Source organism: Equus quagga, chromosome 2 (assembly GCF_021613505.1).
Source record: "Equus quagga isolate Etosha38 chromosome 2, UCLA_HA_Equagga_1.0, whole genome shotgun sequence".
Lineage (NCBI taxonomy): Eukaryota > Metazoa > Chordata > Mammalia > Perissodactyla > Equidae > Equus > Equus quagga.
In genome coordinates, this window is record NC_060268.1 from 149,162,454 (window position 1) to 149,178,164 (window position 15,711).

The 15,711-nt window shown below is 35.7% G+C and overlaps 1 protein-coding gene across 6 annotated transcripts in view; it reads left to right on the top strand.

The window, feature by feature from the left end:
- EXOC6 (exocyst complex component 6) overlaps positions 1-15,711 on the top strand; it is a 187,786-nt gene that overhangs the window by 147,552 nt on the left and 24,523 nt on the right. For all 6 annotated transcript variants that reach the window (XM_046654551.1, XM_046654545.1, XM_046654546.1 and 3 more), the window contains one exon: positions 9,786-9,859. In XM_046654551.1, coding sequence (XP_046510507.1) covers positions 9,786-9,859 — 74 coding nt within the window. The remainder of the gene's footprint in view (positions 1-9,785; positions 9,860-15,711) is intronic.

Consider the following 15,711-nt stretch of genomic DNA (forward strand, 5'->3'; position numbering starts at 1 on the left):
CCCTCTCCTCTCCTAGCTGGGCACCCATATGGAGTAAGCAGTCTGACAGCTGTATATGGCAGTTCTGCTTAGGATCATACAGAAGAAAACAAATCCTCATCCACAAGCCAATTATATGAAAACTGTTCTTAGATCCATATGAATTTTCCAAAGGCCAGACATCAACAGTTCCCTTGCTGTTCTCATGTGATAGGATTTTAGATCCAAAGCTCTTCTTTGAACAAACTGGTTTGACTACCTTCTGTTTAATGTCTAACACCCAAAGCTGAATACAGAGATACTGAGGTGTGGGAGAACCAGTATAATATGTAATTGGACTATCAAATACCTTGTTCCATATTCTGTACTTTATACTAAAGCCCAAACTGTTAGTATCTCTTTTTGTTGCCAGAGTATACTCTTAGATAATTGGAGCTGTAGTGTTCTAAAATCAATATCTTTCTCTCTTTTTTTGTGATTGTTAAGGTCTGTTTTTCTTAACCTATACTTCTATGATTAGTTCTTGTTTTAGGTTTTTAAGATTATCCCTATTAAATTTTAAGATTTGTCCCACAATTAGCCTAGTGAGATCTTTTTATATCAAAATTTAATATCATCTGCATATTTGTGATCATGTGTTTTACATATTTAACAAGGTTATTAGCAAAATGTTGACCAAAACCTATCTGTATCCTGAGATTTAGTACATCACTCGTCCTTAAAATGTGGTCCCCAGATGAGCAGCAACAGTTATCACCTGGGAACTTGTTAGAAATGTGAAATATTGGGCTCCACCTGCTGAATTAGGAACATGGGCATGGAACCCAGCAATTTCTCTTTGAATAGGGCTTCCAGGTGATTCTGATGCACAATAAAGTTTGAGAGCCACAACATTACATAGACCTATCTCTTCATATTGAGTTAGATCCATTATTCAGAATCTTCTGGGTGTCTTATGACATTTTCCAGGCAATTACTAATCCCCTAATTGAATCTAACTCAGAGTTTTGCTCAATATTATGAGCAACTGTGTCTGATGCCTTGCTGGCATATAAGAATAATAATGGCCGTTGAGGGGCTGTCCCCGTGGCTGAGTGGTTAAGTTCACACGCTCCGCTGCAGGCGGCCCAGTGTTTTGTTGGTTCGAATCCTGGGCGCGGACATGGCACTGCTCATCAAACCACGCTGAGGCAGCGTCCCACAGGCCACAACTAGAAGGACCCACAACGAAGACTACACAACTATGTACTGGGGGGCTTTGGGGAGAAAAAGGAAAAAAATAAAATCTTAAAAAAAAAAAAAAAGAATAATAATGGCCGTTGAATTTTCCTTATCTACCAGTCTAATTACCCTTCCAAAGAAGAAAACGATACTACTCTGATTCTTCGTAAACCTGTATTGACTTATAGTAATTACTTTCTCTTCAAGAGGCTCAGAAACCATTACTTAAAAGTCTATGACTGTTCTTGGGATTAACATAAAAATTCTCCTAGTCTGTTTTGCGCTAGCAAGACATCCAGAGTCCAAGGAAGTCAGGTAGCAAGGATCAGGAACTGGATACCATGAACCACCAAAGATCCTGGGAAACCCAAGAAAGGCTTAAGTCGAAGAATTTAAACAATAGGAAGTGAGCGTGAAATACAAGCATCCAGAATAGCCTTTATTCTGAGTTAGATTTTGCTTTTATTTGGTTTGATCAAAAAGCAGAATGTTTCTTTTCCATCCTCATTACTTTGTAAAAACATTATACATGTATTTGTAGGCCTCAGAATGTCAGTCCGTAGGTAGAAACAAATTGCACATCTTGCTGAGGTTGGGGAGATGGAAAGTTAGAAATAATTCAGCTCCTCACATCATTCAGCCATGTGTTTTTAGTTTTCTTTTGTCTTGTTTTATTTTTCTGGTGGTGAAAGAATTAGCAGTGATCCATCTATGTGCTCACTTGTTTTTTCAAACAATGTGTTGGTGCCCTTTTTCCCTGGTGTTCCTTGTGACACACATAACTGGTGAATTAAACTGGCTTGAGCTAAAATTTCAGTCTGTAACTGAATATTTTCCTTGTAAAGTCAAATGATTTGTAGGAAGATTCATTTATTCAAATATTTAATGGGAACCTATTATCTGTTATACACTGAGAAATCAGAAATGAATCAGACTTCAAAGATCTCACAGACTGGTTGGGAGGAGATAGACATGTAAATAACTATAATAGAACATAAATTATTTATAGAAGTATATATTGTAGAGAGGGAGGAATTAATTCTACATGGGGTTGAGAAGACTGACTATAATAGAAGTGAAATTTGAGCTGGGTCTTAAAGGAGGAGTTAGATATCCTCAAAAGCAAGGAAGGGCATTCTGAGCAGAAGGAATGGCATAAGCAAAAGCACTGTGATGAGAATGCTTAGGAAGTCTTCAAACAGTCTTGTGTGGCTATACTACAAGATGTAAGATGAAAATATTGACAGATATGGCTGAAAAAAAGTTAGACTCCTGAATGTTTGGACTTTATTTAATAAGGTTTTAGTCAGGACCGTGACATGATGAAATGTATGTTATAGAAAGTTAACTCTGTGTCATATGGAAATTGAACTGAAATGAGGGAGATACTGCTAGTAGGAAAACCTGTTGAAAGACTATTGAACTTTTCATGCGAAGCATAAAAAGAGCTTGACTTTTGGCACTGAGAATGGAGAGAAGAGGATGGATTCCAGACATTTTGGAGGAAGGAATACATAAAATTAGTGAATGAGTAAATTTGATATGATTAAGGCAATTAGAATCAGAGATTCACACAGTGGAAGAGACCTGAGAATGCATCCCATGGTTGGGGGCAGGGGAGGGTATGTGAGGTGGTGTGAAGAGGGAGAAAAGGAGAGAGGAAGGGGCAGGGAAGAGAGAGAAGAGGTTTAACTATCCAGGATAAATAGTTAAATTAAGTTCAACATAGAATTTATAATTGTAGGCACCCTGCAGAATGCTGTGCTCATAGCATATTTGTTGAATAAATGAACAAATTAACAAATTAGGAAGTCTCTATAATCTACGTTTGTCTCTTCCAGAGTTCTACCTTTGTTGTCAAAAAGTTAAGGCCAACCAATACTGCTGTATTTTAACTCCAGATCATTTAACTTCTTAATATAAACACAACTGATCATTTATAAAAATTCTTCACATATATGATGACTGTATTTAAATAACCCTTTAATTTTATCTGTTCTGAGCTAAACAGTCGTAGTTTGTTTTTTTTAATGTTTTCTTAGGGGATGATTTTCCCTTGCCTTTTGGTCATTTTTTGGGATCTTTTTCTGTTGTTCTTTTTTAATCCATACTAGGTCTTGATAAAATGTCTGAGTTCAGGAATGTAGAATCTATGAACTTATATGGGACATTTTTTTAAAGTACTTTCAAATCGATCTTAAGGTGGTCTGAGCACAGGACAGGAAGTTGAGACCATGGTTCCAGTCCTGAGCTCTGCCTGTATTTTGTGCAAGTGGCTTTGGACAAGCCATTCAGCAATAGAGAGGCCTCAATTTTACTGTAAAATATGAGATTTGGAATTGAAAGTATCCAAGATACATCCTGGTTCCAAGATTCAGAGGCACTAAAATTTAAGGCAAAGAAGAGTGTGGGGTTTGGAGTCATACATTAATTAATTTCTTCATGTCTACTATGTGCTTGGCATTGAGGGGACACAGTGATGGACAAAACAGAAAAGGTTCTATCCCTGTTGAGGTTTAAGGCCACTGGGGAGGCAATCAGTAAATAACTGCAGTAATAAATATGATTGTAAGTTGTTAAATTCTGTAAAAGAAAAGTATATGGTACTGTGAGAAAGTGTAAGAAGCAGACCCAATTTAGAAAAAAAGTTGCATAGATTGAGAATATTAGGTAGGGTCTATGTATGAATGAAGTGGATACTTTTGGTTAACTTTGCCATAACCGTAATACTACTATAACTACGTGATTGGAGCAATCAGAAAGGTATCCATTTGGAATTGCAAATGTAGCCTGTCAGAAAGCTGCATTGAACCTTTGATCCTTTTACAGATTTTGTATAAGTTCAAGAGAAATCTCTTGTTAGTTGGAGGAGTGTTTGCCCAGCTTGGCATGAAGCTGATGTTCTAAATCTGTGTATGTGCTTTTGTTTTATATTTTATATGTGTTAAACACCTGTAATGTATTGGGCCCCAGTATAAATACCTTACAAATGCAGCTATATAGAGGAAAAGATCAAAATGTCCTAGAGGCTTGCATCCCACTGCTGCCAACCACATGTAACAGAATACAAGTCTAAGAGCGAAGAATTCTAACTCAAAGACCCCTGACTCCCAGGCATGACTTCTTCACTACCAGAAAAACCACTAGATGGTGCTCTTAGTCATTCCTTGTAATCACACATCTAGTCCACATAGGATACTTTGTTGAGTTCTAATTAGCTACTTTTAATCTTCAGATCTAGTAAGAATAGGAATTAGAAGAAATCTATTTAATATGCCGACTATTGGTAAATGTATTCAGTCATCTATTTAGGTACAAAATTATTCCATTTTATATGCCCTTGCCTTGTCATCCACAAGTAGTCTTGAGACTTTAGCCTAACCTCCTCACCTTCCCTTTCAATTGTTTGTCAGTCTTTTGGTCTTATTTGCTCTTATGACTCCATGGACACTCTTTCTTTCCCTTCCCCTTACCCCTTGACAATTCTTCCTAACCTGTGTAGACGTTTTCCAAATAATTCATATTCTCTACCTTAAGGTAAAGACAACTGTCTGCCTAGGACAAGGTTGTTCAAGGACGTATTCCCTCGGAATTTAATTTCAGGGAAGGTTTTATATTTTCATGCTAGAATAAATACTTACAGTCTGACTTCTTAGTGATCTTCTTTCCCTGGCATACCAAACCCTGTACATTTGTGTATAGATCTGAGGGCAGGAGGGGCCTATTTTCCTACTTACAGGAGAGTTTTGTTATATATACAATTAGCTTGTGTTTTTGCTTACAGATATTCTTTATTCTCTTAAAACTTGATAGATTGCCAATTTGAAAGCTTTTTTTGGTCATTTTACTGATATAGCACAGTTTTACCTTCCCAGTAAGATCAGACACCTCCTTCTCTAATCTTTCTTTAGAGTACTTTAAAATTTGGAATAATTTATTATTACTAAATTCCATATTCCAGTAGAAAATTAGAGGTAATGAATTTATCATGAAGTAATTTTGTTTTTAAAAAGGAAATGGTCAAATTGGAAGCATTAATAGAAAAAAACCCAAAGTTCTGACTTGCTTTCTTTAAAAAAAAAAACTTAGAAAGCTTGAAAACTATTTTTAAATCTTATTGGAAGACCAGGATCAATGTGTGTTTTTCAAAAATGCCCTTTATGGCATGGGTCAGTGACAAAGGTATCATAATGGGGAAGTAGGTGTTATTAAATAAAAATAATAAAAAGATGACCAAAGGAAGAGAACAAAGAAACCCCAAAATATGACAAATCATATACAAAGTGAGAAATTTGCATGAGCCAAGAAGGAATCTGAAGACAATATTTAAAGGAATTCCAAAAATTAGTCCTCAGTTCTTTAAACACTTCAAAAGCTGAAATCTACCTCCAGAATTATTGGGACCATTAGACAATATTAGTAGAAATGAATTATTTGTATTACTATTCACTCATTCAGCACATTTATTGAATGTTTCCTGTATACAGGAAAGGCATGGGATATATAAAGTTAAAAGAAATTCTCTCTACTTCCTACGAGTTTCTTGTTTTGTGGAAGAACTCACAATTTAGTTTTAGTTGAAGAAAACATTAGGGATATTCTCACCCACCCTCAATTATTTTGAAATAAATTCACTAAATATTCACAGAATGTTATGGGATTTATACTGCCCAACAGCCATATGTGGCTATTAAATTTAAATTAAATAAAATTAAAGATGTAGTTCAGTGCAGATATAGAACATTTCCACTATTGCAGAAAGTTCTGCTGGACAGCATCGTTCTGATCTAATCAACAAGCTAGATAATCAGTTACCGGGACTGGATGGCATCCCCTTAGAATTTATTTATTCGTTTGTTCAGTTTTCCTCATTCATTTAAGAAACTTTCATGACTACTCATTATGTATCAGGCGTTGTGCTAGGTGATAGGGATGTACACATGGAAGTATATTGCCTACCCTGAGAGGGTGTATGGTCTGGTGGGAAGACCCAGTCAGATAAACAATTATGAGATAGCACAAGGATGGTATAGTTAGGCTGTGCACAGGAAGTTGCAGTGAGAGCACAGAGGAGGCACCTAACCCAGCCCGAAGGGTAATGGAAGTCTTCCACAGAAGGTGATGATTGAGTGGAAGGATAAGTAAGAGTTATCCCATGGAAAGTAAGAGGAAAGATGCTCCAGGCAGACAGATCAAAGGTACTGTGGAAAGGGACTGTGGCATATGCAAGGAAGTGTGGGTGGTTTGGTATGGGAAGAGTTTAAGTTGTCTCTAGGAAAGTGGTAAGAGATGAGACGAGAGAGAGAGAGACATAGGCCAGATTATAAAGGACTTTATTTGTTCTGCTTTGTTGTGAAGGTGAAGGGGAACCGGAAATATGTTAAACTATGAAGTAGCACAAATCACTCTTACATCTTACAGAAATCGCACTCGGAGAAGTGGATGCACAGGTGACACACAAGAAACAGGGAGACCGGAGGGTGTTTTAGTAATTCAAGCGAGAAATGGTAGCTTGAACTAAGGTAGAGACGACAGGATTGACTGCATTTGAGTTTTAAAGAAGTAAAGGAAAAAAATGTGAAGCCTCCTATCCCTAAAAAAAATTTGGTAAAAAGCCCTGAAAGCTCTGAACTAATGCGTTTCATTTCCATATTGGTTAGCATCTTGTGAGAGATGGAATAAAAGATGAGAGGCTGAATACTTAATCAGATTCTGGATCAATGGATTCAGTGTCAGGAGATCTGAATTAGCTATGTGATCCTGGGGAAGTCACTTCACTTTTAATTTTTCTATCCTATAAAAGGAAGAACTGAGTGAGTTTTAAACTGAGCCTTCAGAGGACTGTTGGAGGTATTTCAAAGGGGGTTTCTCTTCTAGCTACAAAGTTTTATGATCCATCGTCTGCATGCCCTGTTTACTAAGATAAGTTATTGTGATGATCAAAGCAGATGGTGTGTGAGAAAGTGCTTTGTAAACTATAAAGTGCTATATAAATTTATAATACTATTATAATTTAGACACTAAGCTCTTTGGTTTAATTCCAAGCAGTGAGGCTTAAACTATAGCATCTTAAACAGGAACTGAGGGAGAAGAAAAATGACATTATTTTCAGTGGAGAAAAATTCTGGGAGATTAAGTAGCTATTAATCACAATATAATTAAAATTGAGCTGATTTTTATGCTTGATATATAAAGTAGTCTCTCTGCATTATAGGAAATCTTTATTTATGTGTGTGTGTGTATGTGTATGTGGTGATGGTGGAAGCTGAGCTAATATTTACAGCTTTGGTTGGAGACCACTAGGGATTCACCGTTAACTGTTACTTGGAAACAATAACCTGAGACCATGGCCAAAAAAGCCAACAGTATGCTGGAGGGGCTTAAGAAAAGTATTTTTTAAATTAAAAAGAAAAAACTTTTAATAGCTATTACAATTGTGCTTATTATTTTTCAGTTAAGAGCTGATGGTACTAGAGAAAGGCAACTCAGTTGTCTAGGATATGGTAGAAGGTGATGAGGTTGCCACAGTCTAGAAGAATGCCACTTTTTATTGTATGAAAAGACAGTGATGTGAGTAAACCATACTAAATAATGAGAAGTGTGGCTAGATTTGCTCAATAAATCTTAGTTTTCTGGAAATAGGGGGCCTGAGAAAGTTGAGTGCAGTCACCTATCTAATGACAATGACTACATAGCACCTAGTAGAGAACAAAGAAATAAGGGGAAAAAATGGTGTAACTCTGAGTAACCAAAAGATTACTCATACTCAAAAGGTACATATACTCAAAGGCATATATAAAACCCATTCACCTTACTTGTGGGAGAGGCCCTTGCTCAGGCTGTATTTGCTGTTACTTTAAACACAATTCTAGTAATTGATTAACTGACTGACCAGCTCCCCAAAATTAAAGATAATGTAATAAGAGATGAGTGAGAGAGCAGGGAGTAGAATTTATGTTAAAACTGCAAGAGAGGAGCAGAAAAGTTGTGAAAGCCAGACACAAGAACTCCGAGCTATTGAATGGTACAGAAAATAGCTCTTAATACCATAGCAGCCCTGGGAATTTATTGTATTGTGTAGAACAAAAAGTGTTCTTAATGGTGATCCAGAGAATTAAGAAAAGTTTAATAATATTTAGTATACTCAAAAAAATAAAAGATTATGTCACCCAGCTAGCTCAGTCGGTAGAGCATGAGACTCTTAAAAGATAAGGGAGGTATTATTACACAGTTTAAAATTCCATCCAAAAATGCTTAAGAAAAAAATGTTTTGATGCTTAAAGCAAAAATTATCATTATCTTAAAAACAACAGCGATGAGAAAAACTTAATTTGAACTCTTCGTTTGCCAAAAATGCCAGACAAATTAAGCTGTGCTAGGCTTTTGTATATTTATTGTCTTTAATTGTTGATTGGAGCCTTTCTAAACTTTATTGCACTTAGAGTCCACTGAACTTAAGATTTATTTTTGTTTTCCCAGGAACTATATAGGCTGAAAATTTAAATGGTCTCTAATATACTGGCTCAGATAAAATCACAAATGGGAAATGTATAATGTTCCCTAAGAAAACGCAGATATTAATGGGGAGAGAGAATGATTGCAGGCATTCTTATTCTTACCAGGGAGGCTTGCATGTAAAATGATGTCCTTTTTATGAGCCAGAAGTCTTTTGTTTTCAAAATAACTGATATTGGGATTGTCTTCAATTTACTAACAAGCTACATTACTAGTACAGTCATGCGTCCTATAAAGACAGGGATGCATTCTGAGAAATGTGTTGTTAGGCATTTCGTCATTGTGCGAACATCATAGAGTGCACTTACACAAAGCTAGATAGTATAGTCTACTACACACCTAGGCTATATAGTACTAATTTTATGGGACCACCATCATATATGCAATCCATTATTGACTGAAACATCCTTATGCAGCACATGACTGTATTAAAATTTTTAAAGTACAAAAAAATTGTTGCAAATAATCTTTCAAAATATTTTTTTCAATCTTGTCATATCTTTTAGATTCTTTTATGGAAAATAGTTATTAAAAGGCAAACAACATTCCTGCATCATGCTCCTTATTCTACTTAGAACATTTTACCTGTTGTCTGCTTGTAAAGCTAACTTCTTACGTGCCTGCCTATTACTGCTGTTAGCTAGAAGGATTTTTTATAGAGCATATTCTGTAGCAAAGCAGATATTTTGAAATATGTTGACAGCCATGGAATTGGTGTAGTTTCAAAATGCTTCTATAATCATTCACCTAAGGCTAAAAAGAGTCAGAAAACTTTTCTTGATTGAAGTATATTACTACTCTTGAACTTTATGGAGGATAACCATTCTAAATTTATTGTAATTAAGGATTACAGTGATTAAATGGCAGATTAGAAGTTTAAAATTATTAAAATATTTGTGGTAATGGGTGTGGAGAACATTCTCAGTAGTGGAAATTGAAGGTTATAAAGAGTCTTCATTTGAAATGGTTACTTGTAAATATTATAATACATTTGTAATGCCTAGAAATTAATTTAGTGGTTAAACCCTTGTATATTTTTCAATCTTGTTTTTATTCTTTTTTTTTAATAGTGTTTGCCAGCTCTGAGCCTGTGCCAGGATTTCAGGGGGATACCCTGCAGCTAGCATTCATTGACCTCAGACAAGTAAGATGTAATAATGTACTTCTCATTTATTGCCTTCTACCTCTTGCCCTTTTTTTTTTAATGCTACAGGAATGCTTGTTTGCCTTGAAACAACCTTTCTTTAAAAAAGTGCTTCTTTTGTAACTATGTATTTAATCCTTCTCTCTGAACCTGTATCCATGCAGTGTCTCAACTTCATGGAGAATTCTCATTGTTGAATATCTAACTTAGTCATTACCTGCTAAGCACATAACTAAATAATAACTTGATACTTTGGTTTAATGACACTTGAAGTTTAAGTTATTTCTTAATGATTTCATGGTTGTAAATGAAAATTTGTGGTATAACATTAGTGTCAGGACCCAAGTTAAATGTGAATTATTACAACCAGAAAGGAACCCCTTGCTTAAAATTTTGTCAGTGGTAAAGAATGCTATTTTTATAAATTTTCTGTATGCCTCCAGAAAAAAGGATAAAACTAATTTTAAGAAGGTAATTATACAAGTATGTAATTCTTTTCTGATCACATAACTCTAAATGTAGTGACAAATTTAATAATTTTTAAGTCTCTTCTCTTCATTTTACTGCTCTTTAACATCTCTATTATAATTTTCTTTATTTTCTTCCTACTATCTCTTTTCCACCTCCCCAATATTTTTTCTTCTTATTCCTTTCTTCCTCTTTCCCCCTCCTCTTTTTCTTTTTCTTTCTTAATCCTAGGATTAAGGAGCTTAATAAAGCTGGGAGGCACAAGAGTGTGGAGGAGGGGTGGGTCCAAGTTAGAGGGCTCAGGAGTGCTAGAATTGACAATAGGAGTGACTGCTGCCCTTGGGAAAAAGAACCAAATGGAGATGGAATTAAACAAAGCCACTATAATATTGGTCTATTAATGGTCCCATCCCCTTTGAGGGATGGAGATGAGTGGAGACAGGACTCCACTGTTGGTAGGAGTAGACTCTGTCACGGTGATGTTTGGAGCAGGACCAAATGGAGCAGTTAAGGAGCTCTGATGTCAGTAAATGTTTGAGATTTGAGCTGTTTTTGCTCTGATTCCAAACCAAGGTTCAATAAGTATTTATGAACTACTATGTACTGATTATTTGGGGGGGCGGGGGGTGGTTGAACTTTTGTGTAGACACAAAAGTAATATAAGTGATAGTTTCATACTTATGAAACTTAAAAATCCTTTGGAGAAGCAAAACACCCATGAACTGGTTAGCAGTACTAATAAGATATTGAGTCATGTGGAAATAAGTGGTGTATCTTCAAGTCAAGTTTAGAAGGAAACTAAAAAAGCCATTCCTGGGGCCCGCCCCATGGCTGAGTGGTTAAGTTTGTGAGCTCCGCTGCAGAGGCCCAGGGTTTCACTGGTTCGGATCCTGGGCACAGACATGGCACCACTCATCAAGCCACGCTGAGGCAGCATCCCACATGTCACAACTAGAAAGACCCACAACTAACAATATATACAACTGTGTACCTGGGGGTTTTGGGGAGAAAAAAGAAAAATAAAATCTTTAAAAAACAAAAAAGCCATTCCTGTCTCCCAAGTATGTCTGTAAAGCACTGAACATATAAAATATATTCATATTTATTTCTGTTTGCAAACGATACTCGTGTATCATGCCAAACAAGGAACACTATTATGAATGACCTAGATCTATAGATGATTAGCCTTACTAAGTTAGGGAAGATAATAGAAATGAAGAAGTTTTGTTCTACTTTACCAGAAGATATTTTTCCATTCCAGTTTACCAGAAGATGTTCTTTCTGTTAAAGGTAGATCTGTTTTCTTTGGAAGGAGTTCTCTCTGTTGCAGTCCTGTTGCCCTGAACAAGATGATCTAATACAGAAAACTGAGTCCTTTAGCAAGTTGGAAATAGGTTTGGTTGTATATTCATTACTCAATTAGGTTATGGCCACTTACTGGGGTAAGTTTCCCTGTTGCAAGGACATATATATATTCTCCAGTTCAAAGTGTATGTGATTTGAGGATAGCTCTCATGTATGAATAATCTGTTCACAGAAAATTTGAAATTTAGTAAGTGATATTTTCTCAGTTTTGTATGAATTTGTATGGTATTAACTAGTTTGTTATCTCATTATAGAATTGTGAATAGGACCACATAATTTACAAAGCTCTCGGTAAAGATTCTGTTCCTTGGTTTGTCCAGCTGGGTGGTCAGTTCAATGCAGATTAAAACTCTGATTCCTGGGCCAGCCCAGTGGCGTAGTGGTTAAGTTTGAGTGCTCTGCTTCGGCAGCCCAGGGTTTACAGGTTCGTATCCAGGGCATGGACCTGTACATCACTCATCAGGCCATGCTGTGGAGGCATCCCACATACAAAATAGAGGGAGATCAGCAGGGATGTTAGCTCAGGTACAATCTTCCTCTCAAGCCAAAGAAGGAAGATTGGAAATAGATGTTAGCTCAGGGCCAAATCTTCCTCACCAAAAAAATAACAATAGCTCTGATCCCAGGTACTTTCTTCCTTCAAAGACAATCATCATTTGACAGCAAAGAAGGCCTTTTTACAGCATTTGGCTTACTAGGGAATTGTTACTAAGGGATACTTATTGATAAACATCTCCAGTCTTTTTGGTTGAATTTACCTTTCAAATATGTGCACTTAAGGCAAAATGAACATAAATGAGCTGTCATCACAATAGCTCCATCCTAAGGCAAATTTAGCTTATTACAGAGTACTCCGTATCTCCAGCTACTTCTCTGGACTTTGTGCACGCAGAATATGCGTTGTTCGGATCACCAAATACGTGCACTTAGAGGCATTAAGTCCTCGTTGACCTTTCCTCATCAATGTAATTTCTTTAAGAGACTTAAGTGAATAAAAAAATCTATTGTGAAAGGTTTAGAGTTCTGAATCTATTATGACACATGTAGAACTGTTGACATAAAACATTTATGTAGAAATGACTAATATAAAACAATTTTAAAGTATGGTAGTTAATATGCAGTGGAAGTGACTAGTGGACAGAAAATTTTGATAAGCTACTTTTTTATGTGTTAATTTTTCTAATTTTAAAGGGGATTTAAAATCATTTTCCCTGATTATTAATGTTAAAATTTAATCATACTCTATTCTTGTACTTTTACATTCTAAAGCAAGAAGATGCAACTAATTCTTGTCTTTAGCTGCTGGACCACTGTGACTAAACTTGAATTTTATGTTTTCAGAGGCCTTGATTTAATAACTTGGTAAGGATAGTTATTTTTCACCTGTATTTGTTTTTCAGATTAATTTACAAACAGTTAAGTGGTGAAATGCTAAGTATCGCAAGTGGCCAAAATAGCCTTGAAAACTAAAGTCTCATATGAGGTGATACAAGTTTTTTGTGTCAGATATCAGTGATTATTTAAATACGGATGCCTAAAAGTTTCAATAGTATTTTTGTGTTCCTGACTTCGTAAAGATATTTCATAGCATATTATTTTAACACTTTTATATGAAGTAGTATATCACCAAACATAAAGAGGGTGCTAACACTTTTATTTATATTTCAGTGGGTTTCTGCACTTTTTCTTTTTTTCCTAGTCTGTGATCCGTTTCTCTCTTAATAGGGTGGCTGACAGTTCTTTTCAAGTATACTTAGAAAGGCAAAAGAGCCCTTTTCATAGTACTTATAAGGGGTCATGCTTCTGTTTTTTAGTTTGAATTTGATACTGCTTCATGAATTGCTGGGTATGAAAGATTAGGAAGTAGGTCCAGTGGTCACGTTTTACCTGCCCACCCGGACTTTGCCCTGAGGTCAAACTCCTGATATTTGCTGTTCTGAATAGAGGAGTTGATGACAAGTATGAGCTGATACAAGAGGAAAGTAAGAACCATATCAAAGCTGAAGGCAAGAGAATTGGGACTAAATGAGAGACTGTAGCTAAAAGATGGATCATCAGAATTGCCCCCTTCTAAAGAAAAGGAAATAACTGACCTGTGAGTGAAAAGACTCTATCATCCTGCCAATCACATGCTTGCTAATGGAAGCCAGTTATCTCAACAACATCTGAAGGCCTCCTGCCCCGATAGACAGTGTGGAGCAGTCGTGGTGCTGCGTTATGTGAATGTACTGCCTCAGTCAATTTTAAATGTGTTGTTTGAACATTATTTGTATGTGTAAACTTTCTTACAAATAAAGCCTGTTATTCTCCTAACCCCAGTTCTGAAATTAAGTCACAAAATGAAGGACTTTAATATACTTATGTGTGTCTGTTTTCTTTTGCAGAGACCATCCATTTTGTTAAATATAATCTTTCAAATGGATTTCAGATGAATATGTAAAATTCTTTTTGACAATGTATGAAAACCTTAAAAATTTTAAACTTCTTATTATAATACTCTATATAATATACAGTATTCAGTGATAATTTTTTTATAACTCATTCTTAATACATAGAAATAGTTTACTAAATATCACTGGAAAATGAAGTGTCCCATGTAACTGAATTTTCCATGTAACTAAAGATTAATTTTTAATCACCAAAACTTTTAAAATGTAGCCAATTTAATAGGAAACTTTAAAAATGTCTCTCTCACCTTCATTAGCTTCTTATTGAGCATAGTTCTCATAGTAGATTGAGCATCCATGGCTCACTAAATCTAAATCACCTAATACTAAATCCTCTTTACTTGATCTTATTTCACTTTGTAATAAGTTAGACTGGTAACATTGTCAATAGCATTGCTGCATTTGACAATATCTTGATTATCTTTTAGACAATATGGAGAAGTTTAGGTAGGTTGGATGATCATGCAGTTAGGTAGGTTTGAAACTAATAAAACAATCTCTTACCCAAAGAATGTTCTCTAATGTATAACACCCTAGAGCAGTGTTTCCCAAAGTGTCTTTCCAGTAACAGTGATTTCTCAAGATGAGAAAAGATTTAAGAGAAAAAATAAAAGGTTCCAAGTCAGCTAACTTTGGGAAACACTTTATACACTAATTCCTTCTTAGAGACTTACTACGTGCATTAGAATTCCAAGGACTGAGAAATTCTGCAGTAACCCAGCATTTCCCAAACTCATCATAGAACACCTCCCTATTTGGGATTATGTTACATGAAACATACTTTGGGAAATGCTGCTTTAAGTCAAGACTCTGGCAGCACCCTCTAGATGTCTGTCTTTGACAGTTTGAGATCAACGTATTTTTAAAATAATGACTTGGATAAATATGTAGAAGAAATGCAAATCATCTGTATAGAATACAGAAAGCTAGGAGAGTTACCTAAGACGATCTTTGTTTTCTAAGACACAATTACAGTGCCAACAGTAGGGTTGAATGATAAGCCAAAGTCAACAAAGTTAAATTTAGCAAGGAAACTATTAAGTGCTGTGCTTAACTTTTTTTAAAGTTAAATTTTTAAAAATATAGGATGTAGGAAATCTGATTTATAATGTGAAAAAGGTCTGGTGGTTTTAGTTAACTTCCAAATGAACCAACAGTGTGCCAGGAATTCTTAGACTGCATTAATTGAAAGTGTGATATTTGGGTGAGACCACTGTGCTTTTGAGCTGTTAAGACTGCCTCAAGTACTGCATTATGGTATGCACATTCGCAAACTGAAGAGCACGCAGGAGAAGGCTAGTGAGGGATCAGATATGTTGTCATATAAAGAGCCTGTTAGAAATCTGGGAATATTTCATCGAAAGCCTTAGAGAGGTATACCTTTGTAGAGAAAATCAAATATGTGGTTCTTACTAGCTTAGATTATGAGTCAGGTCTACCATTTTCTTCTTCCTATTACAATCCTATGCCCTAAAAATTATTTTATAATTTTCCTTTCCCCATCCTGGATTAGATCCTGTTTTTAAGTATTTTATTTTGGGCAAACTAGGAAAAAGAGGAATGGTCATTCCT